The sequence below is a fragment of the Manis javanica genome, chromosome 11 (assembly GCF_040802235.1).
Source record: "Manis javanica isolate MJ-LG chromosome 11, MJ_LKY, whole genome shotgun sequence".
Lineage (NCBI taxonomy): Eukaryota > Metazoa > Chordata > Mammalia > Pholidota > Manidae > Manis > Manis javanica.
Window position 1 is genome coordinate 34,478,072 of NC_133166.1, and position 24,998 is coordinate 34,503,069.

The following is a 24,998-nucleotide window of genomic DNA, read 5'->3' on the forward strand; positions in this document are numbered from 1 at the left end:
GCAGCTGAATAAATGATCACATGTTGAATACACACATGCAACGGGCACCCAGATCAAGACATAGAACACGATCAGCACCCCAGAAGCATCCCTGTGCCCCTCACCCCCGCTCCACAGTCCCACAGGGAACCACTGTCCTGACTGCTAGCATCATAGATTACTTTGTCTGTTTTTGAACTTTAAATAAATATATAAATGTAATTATATATTGTATTCTTTTGTGTCTGTCTTCTTTCATTCAAGATTATATTTGTGAGGTGTATCCATGTTAGTGTATGTAGCAGTAATTTATTCATTTTCATTACTATGAAACACTAAATTACAGGAATATGACATGGCTTATATATCTATGCCACCGCTGATGGACAGCTGGGTGTTTTGAATTGGGTGCTTTCACAAATAATGTTACTATTAACATTCTGATAGCTGTTGCATGGTGCACAGATGTATGCATTTCTGTTAATTTAGGAGTAGCATTACTGGACCATCGGGTTTGTGTATATTTGGCTTCAGGAAATATTGCCGAATAGTTTTCCAGTGAAAATTGCTCATATTCAGTTTAGCAACAATGTGTGAGAGTCCCAGTTAACAACATTTATATTGTTAATTAAAAAAAATTTTTTTTTAATTAGTGGAAATACAGTAGTATTTTATTGTGGATTTGATCTTCAGTTCCCTGTTGACTAGTAAAGTTGAACGTCTTTTCATGTTTTTTGGCCACTTGGGCACCTTCTTTTGTGAAAGATTCATTTATGTCCTTTGCATATTTTTTTTCCATTGAATTGTCTTTTTCTTAATTGATCTTAAAGTGTTCTTTACATATTTTGGATCAAAGTGCATTGCTGGTGATATGGATTGCAAGTATCTTCTTCTACACTGTGGCTTACTTTTTCTTCACAGTGTCTTGATGAGCAGACATTTTATCTAACCTCATTTATGTATCTTTTCCTTTATTGTCAGTGGATTTTTTTTATGTTCTCTTTTAAAAAATATTTTCCTACTCCAAGGTCATTCACATTTTATCCTAGGCTACCTTCTAAGAGCCTTATTGCTTCACTTTTCACATTTAGCTCTACCATCTATGCACACTTTATTTGGTGTGTGATATGTAAGGTCAAGATTCATCTTTTTGTATGTGGTTATCCCACTGTCCTAGCACAACTTACTGAAAATATTGCCTTCCCCCAAACACTCTGTAGTATGTCCTTAATCATAACTCAAGTTTCCATGTTTGTGGAACTTTCACCCCAAACTGTCCAACTGACCTGTTTTTCTTTCCTTGCTATCATACACTGGCTTAATTTCTGTAGCTGTGTAAGTCTTGATATTTGCAGTATAAGCCCTCCAACTTTGCACGTTTTCTTCAAGATTGCCTTGATACCTTGATTTCAGACTTTCAGTCTCCCAGAACCATGAGAGATACATTTCTGTTGTTTTTAGTCACCAGTTTTTGGTACTACATATGGCAGCCCTAGGAAACTTTGCATTTTCATATCAATTTTGGAATCAGCTTGTCAGTCACAAAAAAATGCTAGAGTTTTCATTTAGATTGACCTAAGTCTATAAATCAATTCAAGAAGAATTGACATCTTTTTAATACTACTACCAGCCCACAAACACAATTCAGTAAATTCAATTGCGTATCAACTCTGTGCTGATGATTGTGCTGAGTTCAGATGTGGTTCTTGCCTTTGAAGGACTTACAAACGGGTAAACAAACACTTTTACACAAAATATAATGTAATGTGATAATCTAATAACAATAATAAGAGCTAACATTTATTAAGTGCTTAGTATATACCAAGCATGATTTTCAGGACTTCACATGTATTCATTCATTTCTGCTTCACATAGATACTTGGAGGTAAGTGCCCATCATTAGGCCCATCATACAGGTATTTTTAATCTTGACAGGGTCCAAGAAAAAAAAGCCCCCAGGTCTTGGTGGGGAAGTTAGAGGAAACATTACCCAAAAGGTGACAGTTTAGCTGCACTTTAAGGAAGTTTGCTGGGAATGGAGGAAGCAGAACATTCTGGGCATATGAGTAACATGTGCAAAAGACTTCTGTGGGGTGAAATGATATGGCTCTTCAGAAAACTGCCAGTGAGTGAGTCCAGGGCTGAGGTGTAGTGTGATGGACAATGGGAATGTGGTTGGTGAAGCTGGAGAGGCAGAGTCTACAGGCCCTGCAGTCTTTGGAGTTGAAGCTTTACCCTGAGACAGTGACTGCAGAGCAGGCACTGACTGTCTGTCTTCAGCTGGGTTCCCCAGAAGGGGACTTTATTCATTTCGTAGGACTATCATATGTAGTATCAAAAACCAGTCGCTTAAAACAACAGAAATGTATTCTCTCTCATTTCTGGAGTCCAGAAGGTTGGTGTGGGTAAAATTGTAAAATTTCCAAACTATGTCAGCTGGCTTTAGTACATTTGCATATCAACAGGCATTCCTCAGGGGTGGAGAAAGGTTCATCTCCATATCAGTGGGTAATTACCTAGGCAACCTGAGAGGTTAAGGGGAGGTCCTTGCTTGCTTCTGCCTGAGTAGGAAAGAGAGATGACCCTGGACTGCAGTTTGTATGCAATTAACGGGTTTTAGACATTATTTCTCCCTTTGACTGATTTTGGTTTTAGAGGTATTTTGCCCCGGGATTTCCTCTCCCCACTCTTACAGTTGAAATCAAGGTTCCTTCTGAAAGACTCTGAGGAGAAATGTCTCTGTGTCCCTTCTCCTCAGGACACAGGTCATAAATGATTTAGGTCCTGCTCTAACCCAGTATAATCTCATCTTAACTAATTGCATCTGCAAAGACCCTATGTCCAAATAAGGTTACAGTCCCAGGTGACCAGTTAAAATGAATCGAATTTTAAATTTTTAAAACTTAATCAGTATGTGTGGAATACCCATAATATAATGAATATTCTCAGCATGTGAAACCATGGGTAGTGTATTAAACTTTAACATATATTTTTGCAGGACACAATTTAATGCATAGCAAACCCTCAGTGAGGACTTGGGTGCAAGTAGCTTATTAAAGAAGTGCTCCCAAGGGAAGCCAGTAAGAAAGTGGGGAAGCAGGACATGGGAGGGAAGAAGCCCTGCCAGGCTGTGACCCCCAGGGAGTTTCAGTATGATCCTACAGAGCCATTCTGAGATGCCTGGTTCCCCTCTGAACTCCAAAGAAGCAGGACCTTTTGTATTAGGCAGAACAGGCTCCAGTGATCTGAGTACAGTCCTCCAGAAAAGAGTCCCAGGTGCTGGCCCCTGGAAGCAAAAGCACATGAGCACCATGGATACATTCAAAGGGTAAAAGGAATTTGAGGCAATCTGGATGGAGCACCTTTACTGTTTGTTCCTTTGTCCTCTGCTTCCCTTCCTCCAGAATTGTGTACAATGAGTGACTTCAAAGGCCACCTGCCCCACCCTAGATAGCCTCAGGCTGCCTTGGGGTGTCTGTCCCACAAACACCTCAGTTCTTTCTCCTGACATCATAGCCATCATGCTGAATGCTTGACCTTGCTAAGCAGCACACTTTTCCTTGGAAAACTTTAAGGAGGATGGGTATTAGGTCTTTGCTAAATGTTTGATAAAATTCAGTGGTGAAGCTGTCTGGTCCAGGTGTTTTGTTCTTAGGTAGTTTTTTGATTACCAGTTCAATTTTGTTGCTGGTAATCGGTCTGTTCAGATTTTCTGTTTCTTCCTTGGTCAGCCTTGGGAAGTTGTATTTTTCTAGAAAGTTATCCATTTCTTCTAGGTTATCCAGTTTGTTAGCATATAAATTTTGATCATATTCTCTAATAACTCTTTGTATTTCTGTGGGGTCTGTCATGATTTTTCCTTTCTCATTTCTGATGCTGTTTATGTGTGTAGACTCTCTTTTTTTTTTTGGTAAGTCTGGCTAGGGGTTTTTGTTTATTTTCTCGAAGAACCAGCTCTTGGTTTCATTGATTCTTTCTATTGTTTTATTCTTCTCTACTTTATTTATTTCTGCTCTAATCTTCATTATGTCCCTCTTCTACTGACTTTGGGCCTCATTTGTTCTTCTTTTTCTAGTTTTGTTAATTGTGAGTTTAGACTGCTTATATGGGATTGTTCTTCTTTCCTGACATAGGCCTGTATTGCAACATACTTTACTCTTAACATGGCCTTGGCTGCGTTCCACAGATTTTGCGATGTTGAATTATTGTTGTCATTTGTCTCCATATATTGCTTGATGTCTGTTTTAATTTGGTCATTGATCCATTGGTTATTTAGGGGCATGTTGTGAAGCCTCCATGTGTTTGTGGGATTTTTCATTTTCTTTGCATAATTTATTTCTAGTTTCATACAATTGTGGTCTGAGAAACTGCTTGGTACAATTTCAATCTTTTTTAATTTCCTGAGGCTCTTTTTGTGGCCTAGTATATGATCTATTCTTGAAAATGTTCCATGTGCACTTGAGAAGATCTATTCTTGAAAATGTTCCATGTGCACTTTTTTTTTTTCCTGGAGTGCCAGAAGCACATTGCCAAGGGCTGGGGCAGGAGCTGATTTATTTTGGCAGAGGTGCTGGGGGGTGGGCAGGAGCTGACACTCCCAGAGCAGCCTTAGGCCTCCACGGCTCAGCCGTTGATGATGTGAATGTGGCAGATAAGATCCTGGATGGTGTCCGAAGTTGTGCCCTGGCCCCTGATGTCTGGAGTGTGCATATTTTCATTGTCTATGGATGCCAAGATGGCCTTGCAGATAGAGGCAGCATAGGAGTGGAGCTTGAGGTGGTCGAGCATCATGCAACTTGCCAGCAGCATAGCCGTCGGGTTGGCAGTGTTCTTATTGGCGATACTCTTGCCTGTGTTCGTTGTAGCCATCTCAAACACAGCATACACATGGCCATAGTTGGCCCCAGCCACAAGGCCAGGGCCCCCAACCAGCCCCACACAGACATTGTTGACAATGTTGCCGTAGAGATTGGGCATCACCATGACATCAAACTGCTGGGGCTATGACACCAACTGCATGGTGGTGTTGTCCACAATCATATTCTCAAAGGTGATCTGGGTGTAGCAGGCTGGCACCTCCTTGCAGCACTGGAGGAAGAGCCCATCGCCCAGTTTCATGATGTTGGCCTTATGCACGGCTGTCACTTTCTTGCACCCACTTTTCTGGGCCAATTTGAAGGCATATTCAGCAGTGCGCAGCAACTCGGCCTCAGTGATGATCTTCAGGCTCTCCACCACTCCTGCCACATTCTCGTGCTCCAAGCTGCTATACGCACCCTCAGTATTTTCCCAGTGGAGAGTTCTGTAGATGTCTGTTAGGTCCATCTGTTCGAAGGTGTTGTTCAGTGCCTCTGTGTCCTTACTTATTTTCTGTCTGGTTGATCTGTCCTTCAGAGTGAGTGGAGTGTTGAAGTCTCCTAGAATGAATGCATTGCATTCTATTTCCCCTTTCAATTCAGTTAGTATTTGTTTCATGTATGTAGGTGCTCCTGTGTTGGGAGCATAGATATTTATAATGGTTATATCTTCTTGTTCAATTGACCCCTTTATCATTATGTAATGTCCTTCTTTGTCTCTTGTGACTCTTTGTTTTGAAGTCTATTTTCTCTGATAAAAGTACTGCAACACCTGCTTTTTTTCTATTAGTTGCATGAAATATCTTTTTCCATCTCTTCACTTTTAGTCTGTGTATGTCTTTGGGTTTAAAGTGAGTCTCTTGTAAGCAGCATATAGATGGGTCTTGTTTTTTAATCCATTCAGTGACTCTATGTCTTTTGATTGGTGCATTCAGTCCATTTACATTTAGGGTGATTATCAATAGGTATATACTTATTGCCATTGCAGACTTTAGATTCATAGTTACCAAAGGTTCAAGGTTAACTTCCTTACTATCTGAGAGTCTAACTTAACTCAGTTAATATACTATTACAAACACAATCTAAGGGTTCTTTTCTTTTTCTCCCCCTTTTTCTTCCTCCTCCATTCTTTATATATTAGGTATCATATTATGTACTCTTTGTCTATCCCTTGATTGACTTTGGGGATAGTTAATTTAATTTTGCATTTGCTTAGTAATTAGCTGTTCTACTTTCTTTACTGTGGTTTTATTACCTCTGGTGACAGCTATTAAACCTTAGGAACACTTCCATCTGTAGCAGTCCCTCCAAAATAGACTGTAGAGATGGTTTGTGGGAGGTAAATTCTCTCAGCTTTTGCTTATCTGGAAATTGTTTAATCCCTCCTTCAAATTTAAATGATAATCTTGCCAGATAAAGTAATCTCGGGTGTAGGCCCTTCTGCTTCATTGCATCAAATACATCATGCCACTCCCTTCTGGTCTGTAAGGTTTCTGCTGAGAAGTCTGATGTTAACCTGATGGGCTTTCCTTTCTATGTGATCTTATTTCTCTCTCTGGCTGCTTTTAACAGTCTGTCTTTATCCTTGATCTTTGCCATTTTAATTACTATATGTCTTGGTGTTATCTTCCTTGGGTCCCTTGTGTTGGGAGATTTGTGGATCTCCATGGCTTGAGAGACTATCTCCTTCCCCAGATTGGGGAAGTTCTCAGCAATTACCTCCTCAAAGACACTTTCTATCCCTTTCTCTCTCTCTTCTTGTTCTGTTACCCCTATAATGTGAATATTGTTCTATTTGGATTGGTCACACAGTTCTCTCAATATTCTTTCATTCTTAGAGATCCTTTTTTCACTCTGTGCCTCAGCTTCTTTGTATTCCTCTTCTCTAGTTTCTCTTTCATTTATAATCTCCTCCACCATATCCAATCTGCTTTTAATTCCCTCCATTGTGTCCTTCAATGATTGGATCTCTGACCGGAATCATTCCTGAGTTCTTGAATATCTTTCCATACCTCCATTAGCATGTTAATGATTTTTATTTTGAACTTCCTTTCAGGAAGAGTTATGAGGTCCATGTCATCTTGCTTGGGAGTTACATTAATTTTACTCTGGACCAGGTGCCTTTGGCATTTCATATTTGTATATAGTGCCATCTAGTGTCTGGAAGCTCTACTGTCCGGAGCTCCTCAGCCCCTGAAGCAATGTCAGGGGTCACCGGGGAGTGGGATTGGTGCCTGGGGGGAGGAAAGAACTGTTTCCTGCTTCCCAGCTGCTATGCCTGTCTCCACCGCCTGAACCAGTGAGCGGAGCACACAGTTATAAGCTTTTGTCCCAGAGCAGCCGGATATGGATCCCTGCTTTCCACAAGAGGCTGGGATCTCAGTCTCTCCAGGAATTCTGCCTGTCTTAGCTTTTCAACCCCGTAATCACAAGAGTATCATGAAAGCACCATGAAATGTAGGTTTGTGCTGGGTATTCAGCAGTCCCAGGCCTTCCATTCCCTCCCTGCTCAGTTTCTCTTCCTTCTGCTGGTGAGCTGGGGTGGGGGAAGGGCTTGGGTCACACCGGGCCACAGCTTTGGTATGTTACCCTGTTCTGTGAGGTCTGCTCTTTTCTCCAGATGTATACAGTCTGGTGCAGTCCTCTTTCCTTTTGCTCACTCAGGATTAGTTGTATTAATTATATTTTCATATTATATGTGGTTTTAGGAGGAAGCCTCTGTCTCACCTCTTATGCTGCCATCTTTAATCCTTTTTCAGCAGCACACTTTTCTTATTCTGCTTTATTGTGCTTTTTTCCTCATCCTCTCTTCCTTACTTTCCATCTGACCTTTTATAGATATCAGTAGCCTGTCAGAATGCTCCTTTGCTTTTGTGAGATGAACTGCCCACTCAGAGCATGGGATAGGCAATCTTTGCATCACATTTTTTCTAAGATGTCACTGAGTTGGAGCTGGTGGACTGCTGCTCATTAGCCAAGAAGGTGGTTTAGTTTTTGGAGTTTTGAGGTGCTTCATTTTCAGGACTGAACCTAGAAGACTAAATGGCCCTTCTTAACAGCAGGTTGCTTATCAGAATCACATAAATAGTATGTGCTCAATGAATTGATTTTTAAATTTTTAAAACTAATCAATACTTGTGGAATACCCATAATATAATGAATATTCTCAGCATGTGCAACCATGAGTAGAGTGTTAAAATGGGGAGGGAATCTGGCTGTAAACTTTCTCAGAGGCCTTACTACCTTGAGGAGGTCTGTTGACCTCTTTGTGTCCTCATTTCCTATCTGTGTAATTGGAAGTCTGGAATGGGGGATTCTTGGGATAGCCTGGGGCTTGAATAGTCTATAATTCAATCTTTGAAGACAAGAATCTTTGCAGTTTAATGCAGGCAGTCAACTAATTTAAACCTCAATTCATATCAATTTTAAGAAACTTGGATTGAATGTCTATTAGATGTCAGACTTTGTGATAGGTGCTAAGGATACAAAGAGAATTAAAACCCAGTCCTTCTGAAAACATTAACTCACAGCCCAGTAGAGAGAGTAGGTAAAAAGAGAATGACAGTGCAGTGAAAAAGTTGCAATAAGGGATTTCCATGTCAGGAGACTGGGGATACAAAGAGAGCGGGGACCATCATTGCTCAAGAGCCCTTGAGCTAGACTGCAATAAAAACATAGTTCTCTGGGTAGGTGTGGGAAGGAAGAGTATAATATAGATGAATAACTCCAGCTACTGTAACAAACAATCCCCCACAGTGTAACTTTATTTCCAGTTTATGCAAAATCCAATATGGATGTTTCTGGTCAGTGAATGTTTCCCATGTGGTTATTCAGAAACCCAGGTTCCTCCCATCTTGCAGCTCCACCATCCTTCTCCCGGAGCAGTAGGGACCTATGCTGGATGCCCTGCATTCAGCAGGCAGAAGTGGGAGAGGAAGACTGGGGGTTCACATGGGAAATGTGTGTGGGCCAGGCTGGAAGTGGCAGGCATCGTGTCTGTCCATGCTTTCCCCTGGCAGAATGGGGGGCTGTGGATAAAGTGAAGGTGCCTGTGGCCAGGATTCTCACCTGACCCTGGTTGGCTAGCTCACTACACATGTGTGGGCAATACGTCATTATTGACTTTATGTAAAGAGCTCCTCCAAGTGCTCTGCGTGACACGGTGGCATGGTGGCACAGGTACAGTAGAGCAGGAGCTGGAGTGGTGGCAGCACCGAGGACAGAGACTGAGATGGCTGCAGGGCAGAGAGGCCCAGAGGCAGAGACCGGCTTGCTGCATGCAGACTTGCTCTGAGTGGATGGGATTCTAGTGACTGACCTGCCACCGTGGGAATAAATTTGGGTATAACCCTTTCACCCCAAGAATGTCCTACTGTCATTTCTTTGGTCACACTGAATTCATAGTGAACTTATCAGGGGCTGAAACCCATTGGCAAGACAGGAGTGCAAGCCCACCTAAATGCAAGGGAGGCTGGGGATGTGGTCTACCTGAGTGGTCACAAGGAAAAGGAAATGTTTTGGAAAACACAGCAGTCTCTCTAAAGGCATCCTGCAGAGTTTGGGCTGTGAGCAGCTAGATTTCTCTTGGACCAATCTAATGGAAGTGTAACAGTAGATAACTGTTGAGATTGGAGCTGCTGACCAGGGACTTGCATTATCATATTGTGGATGCTGGGAGACAGCTCACCATGGTGTGGTTCGTTCCAGGATGCCCATGTGAGAGCACAGTTCAGGCAGTTACCATGTTCTGAAATGTAAGAGGGAGCTGGGTGGAGAGGGTGAAAGCCTAGAACTCAAAGGACCAGCCTTTTCCACTGCCCTTCCCACCCACAGGCTGGGAAGCTGATGGAGAACTCATGAGCATCTGTCTGACAAATGGAAGATAGCTGAGTCCTATGCTTATAATCTGCCTTCTTCTCTCCACAGTGACGCTTTCAGCAGCCCCTCCCTCTTACTTCAGAGGATTCACGTTAATTGCCCTGAAAGAGAACAGAGAGGGTGATAAGGAAGACGACCATGCTGGCACCTTTCAGGTAAGACCCCTGGGCTTAGGTAGAAGCCAAGTGAAAGGTGGACGTGCTGAGGAGCCTGAGAGGTGCAAGTGTCTGAGGCAGCTCTCTGTGCAGGTCCCTTGGCCATGGGTCCGGTGGGCCCATCTACTTGAAAGCCCCATAATGGAGGCAGCAAGTGCCTCAACCCTTCGGGGCTGGCCTCTGGGCAGGGCTCTTCTCCGGGCCACCAGAGCCTTGGGCAGCAGACAGTCCAGCTCGGTGAGAGCGCAGAGAATCCCGGTGAGGCCCCGCTGTCTTTCCTGTGCAGCCATTTCATGACTGACTGGCAGCTCTCAAGTGTAAACGGAACGTGAGCTTAGGATGGCCAGGCTGGAGGGAGTTCAAAGCACAGGAGAAGGGCTGTTAAGGGAATGAAGAGATTGATTTATAAGGGGAGATTAAAAGAATTAAACATGCTTTGCTTGGCTAAATGAACAGGGCTGAGTTTAAGAGGTGGTAACGGTCTTTAAATGTCGGTTCTCGCAGAGCAAACTCCTCCAGGGGAGGCTTCTTTGACTTTGTACAAAAGGGCACAGCAAGACGAAAGTGGGTCAAGAGAAAAAAGGGAATCTCAAAGGCGAGGGCCCTGACAGTGAGTCATATTTCACGTGGAATATTCTTCCAAGGGAAGTGGCAGGAACACCATCCCCTTTCCGAGGTTTAGAAAGAGGCCGGCAAGTTGTCAGAACACGTCCCAGAAGGGCTGGGGTGATCCTCGGAGGGAGTCTGGCCAAATTTTCTCTTTTCTCTAACCATTTCTCATCTCGAATTTCCATTGTTCTGGAATCCATTTTTGTCTGGTATTTGCTAACTCAGAAGGAAAAAAAAAATTCAAGAATAGTTAAACCCATAACTCATTACTCTGGTACAATTTTGGGTTCCACAGAGGATCCTGCCCCAAAATCTTTCCCATCCAAAGACATCTTTAAATCCCCTGTGGCCAGGTTGTAATTTTTAAATCCTGTGGTTTTAAAAACATTGTTTTTATGATTTGTATCCATTGTTTATGATTCTGGGCTTCTGGCTTAGTGTCAATTCCGTACTCAGTGTACTGTCCTACGTACCTAAATGGCAGGAATCTTCTTGGCATGTATCAGGAGTTACCCAACAATAATACCAGTGATGGCCAGTATTTATTGGGTACTTATTATATGCCAGATACTAGGTTAAGTGCTTAACCTTATCCTGGTTTATCTTATCTTAATTAGCTTACCTTATCTTGGTTTAATTCTCAAAACAGCCAAGTAGATAGGAACTATTATCCCTGTTTTATAGATCAGGAAATTGAAACGAGGGAGATTAAGTCACTTGCCAGGAGGCAGTAAGGCCAGGCTCCTCTATCAGGTGTCCTGGAGAGTAAATCACTTTCTTGTGGTATTGAATGTGTCAGATATGCTCCTGGCGCTGTTTGGAGAGTGTGTTGGTAAGGTTGTCCTTATAAGGAAGGGAAGATACATGCATTCATTCATCCCAGAGAGCATTAAAATATACTCCTTATCCTGTGCTAATTTACCTGGAGGTATGGATAGTTATCAGATTCAGGCAGCTGAGGAATCTGGGTACTTGAGTGTCAGGAGGGGTAAAGTTCTAAGGAGGGAAAGATGTTGGGTGTACAGGGCAAGATGATCTTAATTTTCACCCAAACAAAAGTTACCTGCTTTAAAATGATGCTTAGAGATATATAACCAAGAGTTGAAAGCAGAGTTAAACAGGTATTGGTACACCCATGTTCATAGCATCATTATTCCTAGTAGCCAAAAGGTGGAAACAACCTGAGTGTCCATTGATGGATGAATGAATAAACAACACTGTAATATACACACTGCAGAATATTATTCATCCTTAAAAAGGAAGGAAATTCTGACACATGCTCTAACATGGATAAATCTTGGAGACATTATGCTAGTGAAGTAAGCCAGTCACTGAAGGACAAGTATGTGATCCAGTTCTACAACTTTCTTAGAGTGCTCAAATTCATAGGAACAGAAAGCAGAATGGTGGCTGTTTCCCACATCAAAGAATGTGGGAAAGGGGGAAATAGGGAATTATTGATGAACAGGTGTGGAGTTTCAGTTTGGGAAGATGAAAAACGTTCTGGAGATGGATGGTGGTGATGGTTCCACAACAGTACAGATGTACTTAATGCCACTGAACTGTACACTTAAAAATGGCTCAAATGGTAAATTTTGATATATATAGTCTTCCACAATGAAAAAAAAAATAATGCCTGAGTTAGGCCCAATGGGGACATGATGTAGAGTTAGGCCTGATGGGGACATGGCTTCTTTCTTTAATGGCATTCTGTTTTTAATGCAATTAATGACAGCACTCTACAGCTCTTGTTTCTGCTCAGCTAAATCTTGGTCTTTGCATCTGATTGGTAAGCACACAGTGCTGCTCACAGGGGGCAGTGAGTAAATGAGTGAGTAAATGAACAACTTATTCTTCTAGTGTCCATAACTCAGTCCTATCTGGAATGGTTTGGAACTGTCTTTCTGTATCGAGCCTTCTCTTGGAGCTTCTCACATCCTCTGTGGCTGGTCTCTGGACCAGCAGCATGAGCACCAGCTGGGAACTGGTTAGAAATGCACCACCTCAAGCTCCTCCCAGACTGAGTCAGAAGCTCTATGGGTGGGGCCCCACCACCTGTGTTTGAAACCCTCAGGGTGAATCCAGGGCTCACTTGAGGTTGAGAACCAGTGCTGAAATGAGGCAGGGATCCGGCTCATCCACCTGAGCAACTCCACTATCACATCAACACCTCTCTCTGCCTGTATATATGTCTTACTGCTTCTACTAGCCCCAGGGCTTCAAACCGGGAACCAAACATGGAAAAGGCCTAGGCTACAGTAACAATGCTTGTGTGCCAGATACTGTTGTAAGTGGTTTACATTTATTAGCTGATTTAATCCTCGGGGCAACGCTATAAAGTGAGCATTAATGTTCTGTTTTTCACAGATGAGGGGCTTGTAGCACAAAACAATTAAATACCTTTTTTTGGAACACTCAGCTCTAAGGAATAAACCTGGAATTCAAACCCAGGAAGCCTGGCTCCAAGCCCCTGCCCCAACCCACGGTGCCTACTGCCTCTCAGTGTGTACATGGTAAGTGGAAAAAATGAGGGTCCACCTTGACTCTCTTATGGCAGTGGTCTTTCTGCCAAGGGCTTTGTAGGATTATCCTACTTAATTTTTGTAGCAACCCTTAAGTCCATATTGTTATCCCCATTTCCAGAGGATGAAATTGAGTCTCCGGGGAGTTAAGTGAATCGATCAGTGAAAGGAAAGGAGCGACACATAGCAGCAATTCACTGGAGAGTTCCGCTTTATTAGGGAAAGGTGCTGGGTTATATAGGAAGGGGCATGAATTGATTGAGGTGTCACTTCTACAGGGCTGGTGGCTGTTGGCTAGGTGCTGGGATTGGGAGGGGGGGCGAGAGGTGATTGGGCTTCAGGTGGTGCCAGCGGGAACTGAGGACCCCAAAGAGAAGTCGGAAGTTTGCCATCTTACTGGTGGGGACCCTTCATTCCCCCCTTTCTCCTCTATGGGTTTGTGGACGTTGCTTTCTCTCTGACTGCTTCTTGCTGAACAGGGGCGTAGAAGGGAGTGAGGGTTTGAGGATTGGGAGGAAAGGGTTGATAGGATTCCCCACAGTAAGGATGAGTAGATGTGGACTTCTTCAGGTTGGAAATTAATGAAGGTTCTTTGTAACTATAGGTCGAGGACCTGTTGATTCTAATGGTGCTAAGAGGATATGGGTGTCAGGAACCAGGTGTCTGCGGCCATTGTTTCCAGGAACAGTTTCCAGCGGAGAGAGGGGTCCATCTCAGCATGTGGTAAGGAGGTCACATGAGGGTGAGGGATCTTCTGTGGCCAAAAGCTGGTAGTTCCTGAGTAAAAACTGGTTGAAAGCTTGATTAGAGATTTTTCCGACTTGGGATTTGATGAACTTTATTATACAGGGTAAGAAGAGACAGGCGAGAAGAATGATTATTATGGGGCCTGCGATGGGCCAGAGCCAGGTGAGGAGGGGGTTTGTTAGTATTGACGAGAATGGGTTGGAATTGGAAGCAGAGTGGAGACTGGAAGCAAGGTCAGTGAGTTTGGTAATGTCAGTTTCTACAATGCTGGATTTGTTGATGTAATAGCAGCACTCTTCCCAGAGGAAGACGCAGGTGCCGCCCTTCTCAGCTGTAAGCAGATCTAGGGCCCGCCGGTTTTGAAGGGTGACTTTAGCTAGCGAAGTGACCTGTCTTTGGAGAGAGGCTAGGGAATAGGCAGTGGATGTCAGGGCTCTCTCAAGTTTGGCGTTGAGATCTCTAACTGCCCATAGAGAGTGACCAAAGGCTTCTCCCGAAAACCCTGCCCCAATGGCTGAGGTGGTTAAGGAGATACCGACCATGATGGGAAGGAAAGCAGCCCTTTTTGTGCACAACGGCAAGGGAGGTTGGAGCTCAAGAAATTCTGCCATGCTCTAAAGTGTAAACTGTGGGATTAGGGTGACGAGAATGCAGGGTGTATCGGAGTTGAGAGGCACTGAGTTGAAAAGACTGCCATTACACTAAAAGAAGTGTCCCGGTTGCGTAAAAGTCTTAGAGCCGGAGGTAGGGGTGTAGATAGAGAGGCAGTGAAGTGCACTGGAGGGGGGTGGAGTTGGGCTTACACAGTGGTGGATGGTGAGATTATCTGTGTATTCTGGTTCCCATAGGGGTATGTCTGCCAGGGGGCAGAGGGGTTGTCTTTCTGCATGGAAGGAGTAGTTGGAAATATTAAGGGGCATGGCGGCCAGCAGTGGGCGCTGTAGTGATGCGCACAAGAAACAATTGGCTGTGTTAAGGATGTGGTTGAGAAAGATGGTGGTATCCTGAATGAGCTGTAATGAAGAGTAGGAGAAATGGGAAGAGGGGCGGGGATAAGAAGATGAAGAGGCGCCGTCAAGAGTTTGGATAATGACTTTTCCGGAATGTCTGATATCTGATGCAACTTGAGAGATCTGGGAATGAGAGGGAACATACTTTTGAGAGATATGAAGGGTACCGTGGGGGTCGAGGACCCCCCCCCCCATAGTAAACTGAGGCTGTGACTCCGGCGGCTCATCGAGAGTCCCAGGGATCTGGGATTGATAAGGAGAATGAGCCGTTGGGATATTTCATGAAACGGTTGGAGGAGTAATACTGTGGGTACTGGGAGTTACTCATGTAGTGAATGGCACAAGACCAGTAGGGACATCTCCTGTAGGTGTCTGGCTATCGCCTGCAATAGGCTTGTTTTTGGTCATAGAGGAAGCAGAGGTAGGGAGAATAAGGGTAGCTGCTAGTGAACACTTCGGTGGAGGGAGGAAAGTGGAGGTATAAAGGCTCAGAGCAGCTTTTCAGAGGGCAGTCTGGTGTGGCAATGAGGGCAGTAACTTTTGTTTGATGCTGTGTGTAAGTCTCTCTGACTTTGAATCGCCATACAAAGGAGGCTGGGGTGGTGGGGAAGACAATAGGAATGAGGAAAAAAAGCAAGAGAGCAGTAAAGGAGGAAAAACTCATGATTCGGGTATGGATGGCAAAGGGGGTGAACGGGATTTTGGAGGAAAGAGGACAGTAAGGTCAGGAGTCTGGAGGGAGGGAGAGTCTGTAAACTTTTGTAGGTTAAGAGATCTTTTAGGTGATGTGGGGACAGAATGGTAAGGGGCGCCCTGAATGTCAGTTTACGAGCTTCTTTCTGCAAGAGCTGTCTAGCGGCTAATGCTCGTAGGCAGGGGGCTCATCCCCGAACTGTGGGGTCTAATTGCTTGGAGAGATAAGCTACTGGGGCAAAGGATGGGCCATAATATTGGCCTAGGACTCTTAGAGCTTGACTGGACCTCTCATGAATGTATAATGAGAAGGGCTTCGACAAATCAGGAAGATGGAGAGCTTTGGCTTCCACAAGGGCTTGACAGAGCTTAATGAAGGAGTGTCGGGGTGAGGAGGATAATGGTTTTTTAGGGGGGCTCTTGCTGAGGTCGTATAGGGGTCTTGCCAACAGGGAGCAGGGAGAAGTTAGGGATTTACGCTCTAAAATATCTAGCCAGGCTTAGAAAGGAAAGGATTACTGTCTTGGTTTTGGGAATGGGCAGGTCAGAGAGGAGCTATTTTCTGTCTAAGGTAATGGACTTTCTTTGTTGAGATAGAAGGAATCTGAGGTAAGTGACAGGAGGGGAAGAGATTTGAGCTTTGAAGGGGGATACTCGGTAACTTCTGGACGCTAGAAGGTTAAGTAGGGAGGCAGTGTCAAGTTGAGACTGTTCTCACGAGAGACTGAAGAGTAGAAGATTGTCCATGTATTATAATAAGGTGGACTTGGGGTGATCATGATGAAACTGTTTGAGGTCCTGAGCTAGGACCTGTCTAAAAATATGGGGACTATCTCGGAAGCTTTGTGGCAAAACTGTCCAAATGAGTTGTTCAGAATGTCTTGTGTATGGGTCTGTCCAGGTGAAGATGAAAAAATCTTGGGAGCAGGGGCTTAGAGGGATAGAAAAATGGGTCCTTGAGATCTAGGACTGAGAAGTGGGAAGCCGAGGCAGGGATCTGCAATAAAAGGCTGTATGGATTTGGAACTAAGGGATGGATAGGGACAACGGCTATGTTGATGAGGCGAAGGTCTTGGACAAGGCGGAAAGACCTGTTGGTTTTTTTAACAGCAAATATGGGGGTAGTAAATGGGGAGTGAGTGGGTCTGAGGTAATTTTTGTTTAAGAGATCTTGAATGATGGATTGGAGGCCTATGAGGGCTGAAGTGGTTAGGGGGTATTGGGCCTGACAGATATACTGAGAGGGGTCACGTAATTAGATAGAGGCAGGGGAACATAGGGCCACGGAGGGGCTTGTAATGTCCTAAACTTGGGGATTTACAGGGTGTATGAGGGCAGAACCGGAGCTTTCATTTGGTAGAGGGGGGTCGTTGGCTATGAGGGCCATCAGAAAGGGAGTACTGGGGGCTGTGGGAGTGGATATAGTTATGGAAACGTGGAGGAGGGAAAGGATGTCCCATCTTAGTAAAGGGATGGGACACTGGGGCATAACCAGGAAGGAGTGGGAGAAAGGTATGGGATTGTCTTGGATTGTGCATAAAGTAGGGGGGGGGGGGCGGGAGTTTAATGGGAAAATCTGTTTACCTCTTACCCTGACTATAGGAGTAATGGCAGGCATGGTAGGGCCCCGGTATTCTCGCAAGACTGAGAAGGTGGCTCCTGTGTCTAGGAGGAAGGAGATGGGGCGACCGTCTACTGTTGAAGTAACCCTGGGCTCCTGTTTGGTGATGGAAATGGTCAGGCAAGAAGCTCCTGGGCCCCGTCAATCTTCTTCTGCCAGCCCCACTACGGCAGGCTTAGGATGGGGGTTGTTCGTCCAGCCTCCCCTTCGGGTGGTTGGGCAATCAGACCCCCTGTGGCCCTTTTTGTGGCATCTGGGGCATAGGGTGGTAGGAGATCTGGGGGAGGGGCACGCCTTTGACCAATGTCCCTCTTTTCCGCACTTGAAACAAGCTCCTGGGAGGGGCTTGTTTGTAGAGGGGCGCCCAGGTTGTGGTTTTATCAGCTGGGCCAACATTTGGAAATTGGCCTGATCAGCCTTTTGTTTATGGCGTTCTTTCTCCTCCTCCCGCTTATGGAAGACTTTAAAGGCCACTGTTAGGATCTCAGTCTGTGGGGTAGCGGGGCCCTGTTCTAACTTTTTGAGTTTAGCTTTAATGTCAGGGTAGCCTTGAGCTAGGAAGTATGTCATAAGGACATGTCTTCCTTCAGGTGTTTCTGGGTCCAGGCTGGTATACTGTAACAGGGCTTGAGTGAGTCTGTCTAAGAACTCGGAGGGGATTTCGTCTCTCTTTTGAATTATGTCTTGGAGCTTTTGAAAATTGACTACTTTACAAGCTGCCTTTTTCAGACCTGCTATTAAGCAGGAGGCAAAAATATCTCGAGAGCGGAGACTCATGGCGGTGTTATAATCTCAGTGTGGGTCTTGTTCGGGGACAGCAGTGGGGCCAGAGGGATAGGTGGGGTCAGTCCTGTGGGTTTCGGTAGCCTGCGTTTGGGCGAAGTCTCAAACTCGTCTACGCTCTTCAGGGAGGAGAGTATTGGCCAGGAGCATGAAAATGTCATGCTGTGTGAGGCTGTAAGACTGGAGGGTCTATTGAAACTCCCTGATGTATGTCATGGGATCAGTGGAAAAGGAACTTAGTCGTTTCTCTAGTTGGGCTAAATCTTTTAAGGAGAAAGGGACGTGAACGCGCACGATGCCTTCAGATCCTGCTACCTCCCGGAGGGGGGTGATAATTTTGGGAGGCTCTCGGGACTGAGTCTGAGGGGGACTGAAGGGTTCTGGCTCAGTCTGTGGGGGAGTGACGCGGTCTAGCCGTGCCTAGGCGAGCAGGTCCTGAAGTGCAGAAGGGGGGCAAAGAAAATAAAGAAAGATAGAATCGGACCCACATGTCGCCAGCTAGCAGCTCAGCTGCTTACTTCTGCCGCTCTAGTTGGGCTTGAACTCATGACTCTGAATTAAGAGTCCCATGCTCTACTAACTGAGCTGCAGCAGGGCTCTAGTTAATTGCTTATGGAATGTGTAAACAGAATGTTCTTTGTTCTCTATTCCTGCCACATCCGCAAGTGGGGGAAGGGCATATTTAGAAGCAGGGGCGGTGTTTCTACACATCTTCAAGGTCTCCCTATTTTCAGAGTGAGGAGTCTTGGCAAGATATGTTTTTGTAGACAGATAACTTCTAAGGACTGCACCGGTTGTTCTCTAGCTTGTGCTTTCCCATGCTGCATTCAGACATGGGGGAAGGTGCTTTCCCATTCTCCCTACAAACATGTGAGAAGACAAAGGCGGTCCCTAACAGGGGAGAAACAGGTGATGAGGGCAAAGACGGAGGAGGCCCCTGGGACCTAGTTAAAGGGGGGCTGAAAGGCTCAGGCTTATCTGCAGGGAATGAAGGTGGAGGAGGTGAGATGGGGGAGGAGATGGTTGGGGAGGAAGAGAGAAGGGCTGTTGTAGGAGAAGAAGGGGAAGGGAGTGAAAGGGAGGCTTCTGCGGGGCGGCGGCTTGCAGGCTAGGAGAACTTGGGAGGGGGCGGGGAGAGGAGGAGGCGGAAAGCTTCGATATAGGGAATCTCCTTCCATTTTTTCAGGCGCTGGCAGTAATTAAAAAGATCGTGAGTGATGTTAGGATTAAGAGTTCCCCCTGCGGGCCATTTGTTGTTATTGTCTAGGGGGTATGTCGGCCAATCTTGGGAGCAATATTTATGGAGAAGTTTTGGTTTTATATCAGACGTCAGGGAGGGGGTAGCCAGATGCTTAAGCAGGCATTCAAGAGGTGAACTTTCAGGGAGGGATGAGGAGGCTCCCATGGCTAAAGGACAGAGAAGGAGACAAACAGGGGAAGATGAACGGAGATCCTCGGACCGGAGGCAGACCGCAAGGAGACAAAGGGCGTCCCTGATGATCCTTGGTGGTCTGCGGAAACTCGTATACGAGTCGGAATTTCTTGGGAAGTGTGGGTCGTCACCCAGACTTCCCTAAGAAGGCAGAGTGCTGGAGTCACGAGGTACCTAGCACTAGGCGTTTTCAGCAGACAGAACAGATTTCAGAGGACGGAACAGAAGGAGGAGGCGGCGGGGAAAGGGAGTGATCTCTTCCGCAAAAGGAGTCACCTTGTTTACGGCTGTTGGAGGAGGGGCCTGAGATTCTGCCGCAGTCGTGAAGGCCTGAGGCAGGGATTTATGGCTGTCGGACGAGGTGCCTGAGGGTCCACCGCAGCCGTGAAGGCCTGAGGCGGGGAGAGATCCCTCCTCATCTCCGAGCGTCAGGGCCTTGCTGGACGATCACAGTCAATGGCACTGCGATAGCTCAGGGAAGAGTGGCCCACCCCGGGGAAATTTTGCTTAAAAAGTTTCAGCACTGATTGAAGGGACGGTGAATGCGTTTATGACTGTCGGAGGAGGGGCCTGAGCGTCCACCGCAGCCGTAGAGGCTTGAGGTGGGGATTTATGGCTGTCGGAGGAGAGGCCTGAGGGTCCGCCGCAGCCGTGAAGGCCTGAGGCGGGGAGAGTTCCCTCCTCATCTCCGAGCGTCAGGGCCTTGCCGGACGATCACGGTCAATGGCACTGCGATAGCTCGGGGAAGAGTGGCCCAGTCCGGGTGGAAAACTTACCTAAAGGCCAGAGAGGAGTGGTGAGTGTGATAAGCCAGCGCCGGAAAAAGAGGATGAGGGCAAGCTGCTGGTGTCGGGGGGAAGACGGGGCCCAGTTGGGGTGTCCCGTCTCCCGGGTTTCGGCACCAATGAAAGGAAAGGAGCGACACATAGCAGCAATTCACCGGAGAGTTCCGCTTTATTAGGGAAAGGTGCTGGGTTATATAGGAAGGGGCATGAATTGATTGAGGTGTCACTTCTACGGGGCTGGTGGCTGTTGGCTAGGTGCTGGGATTGGGAGGGGGGCGAGAGGTGATTGGGCTTCAGGTGGCGCCGGCGGGAACTGAGGACCCCGAAGAGAAGCCGGAAGTTTGCCATCTTACTGGTGGGGACCCTTCAATCAGAATAACCCAGCATCTACGAGAGGCAAATGCTGTGCCAGTGATTTCCTCACACCTCATCTCCCGGGCCCTGCCCTGCCCTTGCGCATTACCCTGCCCTTGACGTTAAGGGCATGCTCCACTTGGGTTCCCATCATCTCGGGGGCTAGAGGGGGAGGGATCAGAGCTCATGCCTCTGTCTTCCCTCTCCTGCTTCATTCAGACTGTGGGTTCTGTGCATGTCCCACCCCCTGCCCCCAATCTAACATTAAAGTCTTCTCTCCACCAAAGCTGTCATCTTTGGAGTAACTCATTTATTCATCAGCTTTCACTGAGTGTCTCCTGTGTGCCAGGCCCTTGGGGACATGACAGGAGAAACCTAGTCCTGCCCTCTTGGGACTCCCAGTGTCCTAGTAATTGTACCTTAAAATTACCTTTGCTGCCAATGGGCATGTCAGAGTCAGCACGTCATCACTGGACCATGAGCAGGCGATCAGGAACTACAGATACCCTGGTAATCTTAAAAATATATGCTGTTTGACAAATATTTTGGTATGCTGCTTTGTTAACACCCTCACTCCACATATGGCAAATTTGAGGGCTTAACAGCATAAAATTTTAATGCTCTTTAAATATGGTTAAAGATTAAACATTTTGTTTAAAAATGACTAAGAGTGGGTGATTTTTTGATTCTCCATGAGCCTTTACATGGAGAACACAGACTTACCAGGTATAAACAAACAAACTTGAAGGCCTCTTTAGACCCAGTGGGGAGGGAGTGGGGCTGCTCAGTACATAAAGAGGGAGGGTTCCAGCTTTCACTCTCGGCAGGGCCCAGGGGCGATGGGGCAGGGCTGCCTGCTCTGCTGCCAGCTGCCACCCAGCATGGCAGCCTTGGCACAGACTGGGGTGTGTCTCTGGCAGCCAGGGGGAGACATGGGAATCTCTCTTTGATGAGCTACCTGGGTGTGCTTATAGTTGATTGGAAGTGACAAGGAACTCAGGGCTGGACTGCCTGCACAAAAGTGACCCGCCAACCTTCGAAATTGCATTGCTCCCTGGAATGTTCATGGCCAGCCAGCTGCCCCTCACATTTTCCTGCCTCCTTGGGGTCTCTGCTCAGATGGCGCTTTCTCAGGGAGGCCATCCTGAGCTCCCTATTTGAAACTTCATCTCCCCTTCAATCCCTGAGCTAGACTCCCCCTCCCGTCTTATGACTTAGTTTTTGCTGTTGCATGTATTGTCACCTGATATCCTACTTTACTTATTGACTTGAATATTATCTGCCCCCTTCCACTAAATTATAAGGTCCATAAGGCAGAGATGTTTATGTCTTGTTTGCTGCTGTATCCCCAGCTCCTCAAACTGCACCCCAAACAGAATAGACACTCAAATATTTATCAACGAAATTTTAAGCTGCTAATTTATAATACTGTTGCTTTATCTTTAATTTAAGGCCTATATGCATCAACTAGTTTAGTTAATAGTCTGCCAGTCAAAGGAAGAAAGCCTCCTTATAAATGGATGTTTGCCTGAGAAGATCCCTTATCAATAGCATACAAACAAGTATTGTTTAATAGCTAATTATTCCATTGTCTTAATCGTGTCTTTCTAAACTATTACCCTTCTCTCTTCATTAACAAGAAATATGTATTAGCATCGAATGGGTTCTGAGCCACATAAGAAGCTGAGAGTTTCTGATGTACTTTTCTAAAAATAAAATACTACTATAGTATGCCTGTTCTTAGGAATTTTCTCAGTCTACAGGAAAACTTTCTCTTATTATATTCACCTAAGCTTAATCATGCTCCTTATCTTAGGATTTAGAAATCTGCCATTCACTGTTACAAACGATGGAGTTAAAACAGTTTCTTGCATAAAACTTTTTTCTTTATTTGGTGGTATTTTGCTAGACAAGGTTCCTGGAAGTGTAATTGCAAATTCAAAGGATGAGGACATTTTTGTTCTTGATGTGTATTGCAAAGATAATTCCCCTGCCCTCTACCTGCCTCCCTGGAAAAAAAAAATTCCACTCAGCACTCCTTTCAACTCAAATATGGACATTTGGGAAACATATTTCCGTATCAGGACTGTTCATCACAGGATTTGGGCAGGTCAAGTGGACAGACCAAGTCTAACAAGATGAAAGCTAATGGAGGACAGAACATAACCTACTTAGATTCAAATAACCAGTTCCACATGTACAGGAAGAGAGATTTGGATTTATGGCAGCACAATAAATAAACAACAAAAATTTTAAGTTGTCTATAAGTCCAGTGTGAGTTATCCATGAGATAGGACCACAAAAATTTAATAAAATCTTAGGATGTGTCCTAGGAACATGAGCACAGGAGTTAGATTGTCTTATGGGATTCTCAGTTCATCCTGAGAGAGTCCACAATATTCTCTTTCTTGCTCCAATAAGTATACCTTTCTAGTGAACAAATATTACAATATAAAATATAGTTTTCTTCATTTGTTTATTTAAATACTTCCATGGCATTCATAGAACTCCATAATTTTCCTTCAGAGTGGTTATTACAATTTATTATGTATTTGTAGGATTGTTTAATATTGCTCTGCCTTACCAAATTATATGGCAAAACCATATCTGATCACTAGTATATTTCTAACTAGTGAACCGTGGATTTCAATAAATATCACTGAAATGAATTAACGAAAGCAGATGTTACCAGCTATGTGAAAAGCAGCATACTAGGCTCTCAGCATATTGAGGTGAATGATTACGGTCTGGTCCCTGGTATTAGGAAGTCAAGATCTGCAGAACTTTATGCTCTGTACACTGGTGAATCACCAGTAGATGACAGGAGAGCCTAGGTGCTTACTTCCTTCAGATATTGGGGTGGTCTCATCTGCTTACTCTAGGGAAATACTGTCATTTCCTACATGTGACACAGAGGAAAGAGACTGGTATAAAACTATACTGCAGCATGCTAGGTACTATATTTGCTTCACGTGTGCAAATAAAACTCATTTGCAGGAAGTGAGGAGTGGGTCTTGATTTGGAAGGAGAGAAAGTACATTTATAGAGACGATTATCTTTGGCTAGTCTTTTGGGGTGGTCGGCGCTTGCAAATGGACAGGTTTGAAGATGAAGGGTGTGTGTGATGACCACTCTATTATTTCTCTGACCTCTATTTTAAAACTTCCTCTATTTTAATGTTTCAGTCTGTCATCTTTGACAAGTGCATAGAGCCCAGTGAGGATACAGTAAAATTTCCCTACAAGAATGAATGAATGAACCAGGGGGTGCATGACATGGTAGGCCAGCCCCTTCCCTCCAGGAACTCACCCTGGATAAAATGCCTGTGTGGAGCTGTGATCTTAAAGAAGACATCCAAAGAACACGTTTTAAGAGCAATGTCAATACCTGTTGTTTGACACTTAGTTCTCTATTTAAAAGCTACTATCTAAAATCATTTGTGAGAGGAACAAGAGGCAGTGTGCCTTGTGAGTGCTTGAGATGGACATTGGGTCTGTAGGCTTCCGTGGCACTGGTCTGCAGTGCCTGCTACTAGGAAGGATGAGAGTAGCTTCCTTTCAAGCAGGTACACCCTGAGTCCGGGAACCAGACTTGAGCATCTCTCCTTTCAAACAGACCATGCCCTTGTTTTGTTTGGGGAAATACAGAAAAAGATAGATAAAAGGACACAAAGAAATAAAAATACATAATCTTATAACCTAGTGGTAATCACTATTAATATTTCAATACATTTCTTTCCAGATTTTAAGTATACATAATTTTTCATATATATATATATATAAAACTTTCAACTAAATATTGGAACCATACTATAGAGAGGGTTTTATATCCTGTTTTATTTTTTGTGAACATTATATTAGCATATTTCAATGCAATTATTATTCCACAACTTGAATTATAATGGCTTTGTAATATTCTACCATATTATTGAATTATGTTTATTCATCCATTCCTCTGTTGTTGGACAACGTATGTGATTCCAGTTTTCCTTTTTCTCTGTACTGTTATGAAAAAAATACCTCAGTGAACATCTTCATACATAAATCTTTGTCAGCAACCGTGAGTATTTCCTTATTAATTGCAAAAACAGTGTCAAACTAAAGTCTGTGCCCCTCCCTCTTCCTCTGCATGCGTGCGCACACGTATGTATTAACCTCTCTGTTTCTAGAGGTGGTCACCTGGAATTGGGCAGTGTCAGTAGTGGGCACACAGGTTAGTAGGAAGCATCCCTATCTTTAGGCTAATCATCCTTCTCAAAAAGGATTTTTTTCCAATTTTAGCTTAGCTTTTCTATTTGGAATATGTAATGGGTGCTTGGAAAGAACACGTGGGTTTTAGAGCCAGCAAACCTGGGCTCAAGCTCTTCCTCTGGGTAAAGAAGTCACTTAATTTGTCTGAACCTTAGTTCCTTCATATATAGAGTAGGGATGATAAAGGCTATTTTGAGTATCAGATGAGATAATTTATGTAAAATTCCCAACACAATGTGGGGAAATAATGGACCCTCAATTGATGTCTTGTGAGCCAGCATCCTATGGTACCCTTTCCTCACCCGTGTCCAGTGAGTCACAAAC

General features: G+C 44.7%; 1 protein-coding gene and 1 pseudogene across 1 annotated transcript in view; one reads left to right on the forward strand and one right to left on the reverse strand.

The window, feature by feature from the left end:
* The window catches only part of SPON1 (spondin 1), a 276,360-nt gene that overhangs the window by 21,733 nt on the left and 229,629 nt on the right, over positions 1–24,998 (forward strand). Inside the window, exon 2 of the mRNA XM_037026719.2 lies at positions 9,762–9,868. Within this exon, the coding sequence (XP_036882614.1) occupies positions 9,762–9,868 (107 nt within the window). The remainder of the gene's footprint in view (positions 1–9,761; positions 9,869–24,998) is intronic.
* LOC108383257 (isocitrate dehydrogenase [NAD] subunit gamma, mitochondrial-like) lies at positions 4,588–5,304 on the reverse strand (annotated as a pseudogene).